An 873-nucleotide genomic window follows, 5' to 3' on the forward strand; every position below is an offset into this window, starting at 1 on the left:
AATGGCGTCACAACCTTCGGTTTTGAGATGTCATTGTACTTATTCATATACATCAGAAAAAGCTTCAGTCTCCAAAAGGTGAAATTTTCTGAGACAATCAAGTTGATCTTTTTGATTACACCATCCGGATCTGTGTTTTTCTTGATCCAAAATTGGATTTGGCTGTTTTGAGCGCGTGTGATAGTGCGATCGAGATTTTCATCCAAGCGTAATTTCATATTGCCACTAGTAAGAATGCCAGTCACGTCACGCCTATAAAAGCGAGCGCAAAGGAGCGCGAACAAATCCAATGATTCTACACGAAAGTGCGTGTTATACTCGGCAACAAAGTTTGCAAAAGATTCAAGCAGGTCATTGGCGTTTTTGCTATCCACTTTGGGCTTCTCATGCAGGTTTGGCACGAGTTTACTGTCTGAGAACTGAGAAGAAGGCCAGAACTTGGTATGGATAGGCAGGACTTTTTTAGAAAACCCTATTCTTCTGTAAAAGTTGGTGTAGCTGAACCGTAATGGATTTTTTTCCCCGAAATATTCAGCGATTTCTGACGGTTTCTTCAGATCATTGAACCAATGTTGAAATTGGCCGTACTTCAGATTCGTCGCGACTAACTTTGTTTCGGGGTTCTTTAATCCTTTTGTTATGAACGTCGCCAGCTCATGTTCAGTGTAAACTTTTTTAAGAGATCCGATCGAATAATGCATCAAGTCTGGGTAACGCTGACTGGATTCCTCTAAGAACGCTAGCCACGACTTTATCGGCAGTTCAAACAGATCCAAACGCTTGATATCGAAGTGCAACAACTTAAAAATACTCTCTTGATTCTCACCTTTGTCACACCAATTCTCAGCCTGATTTTTAAGGAGATTCTTCAGA

The 873-nt window shown here is 40.9% G+C and overlaps 1 protein-coding gene across 1 annotated transcript; it reads right to left on the bottom strand.

Moving 5' to 3' along the window:
• Nucleotides 1-39: 39 nt before the first annotated feature.
• Nucleotides 40-701, bottom strand: PHALS_11333 (uncharacterized protein; the record flags this gene model as incomplete). The annotated part of the gene is made up of 2 exons (XM_024726910.1): nucleotides 40-62; nucleotides 122-701. The coding sequence occupies 2 exons, from the start codon at nucleotides 699-701 to the stop codon at nucleotides 40-42; spliced, it is 603 nt and encodes a 200-aa protein (XP_024577540.1).
• Nucleotides 702-873: the final 172 nt, after the last annotated feature.

Source organism: Plasmopara halstedii (genome assembly GCF_900000015.1).
Source record: "Plasmopara halstedii genome assembly, contig: Scaffold_533, whole genome shotgun sequence".
In the NCBI taxonomy this organism is placed as follows: Eukaryota; Oomycota; class Peronosporomycetes; order Peronosporales; family Peronosporaceae; genus Plasmopara; species Plasmopara halstedii.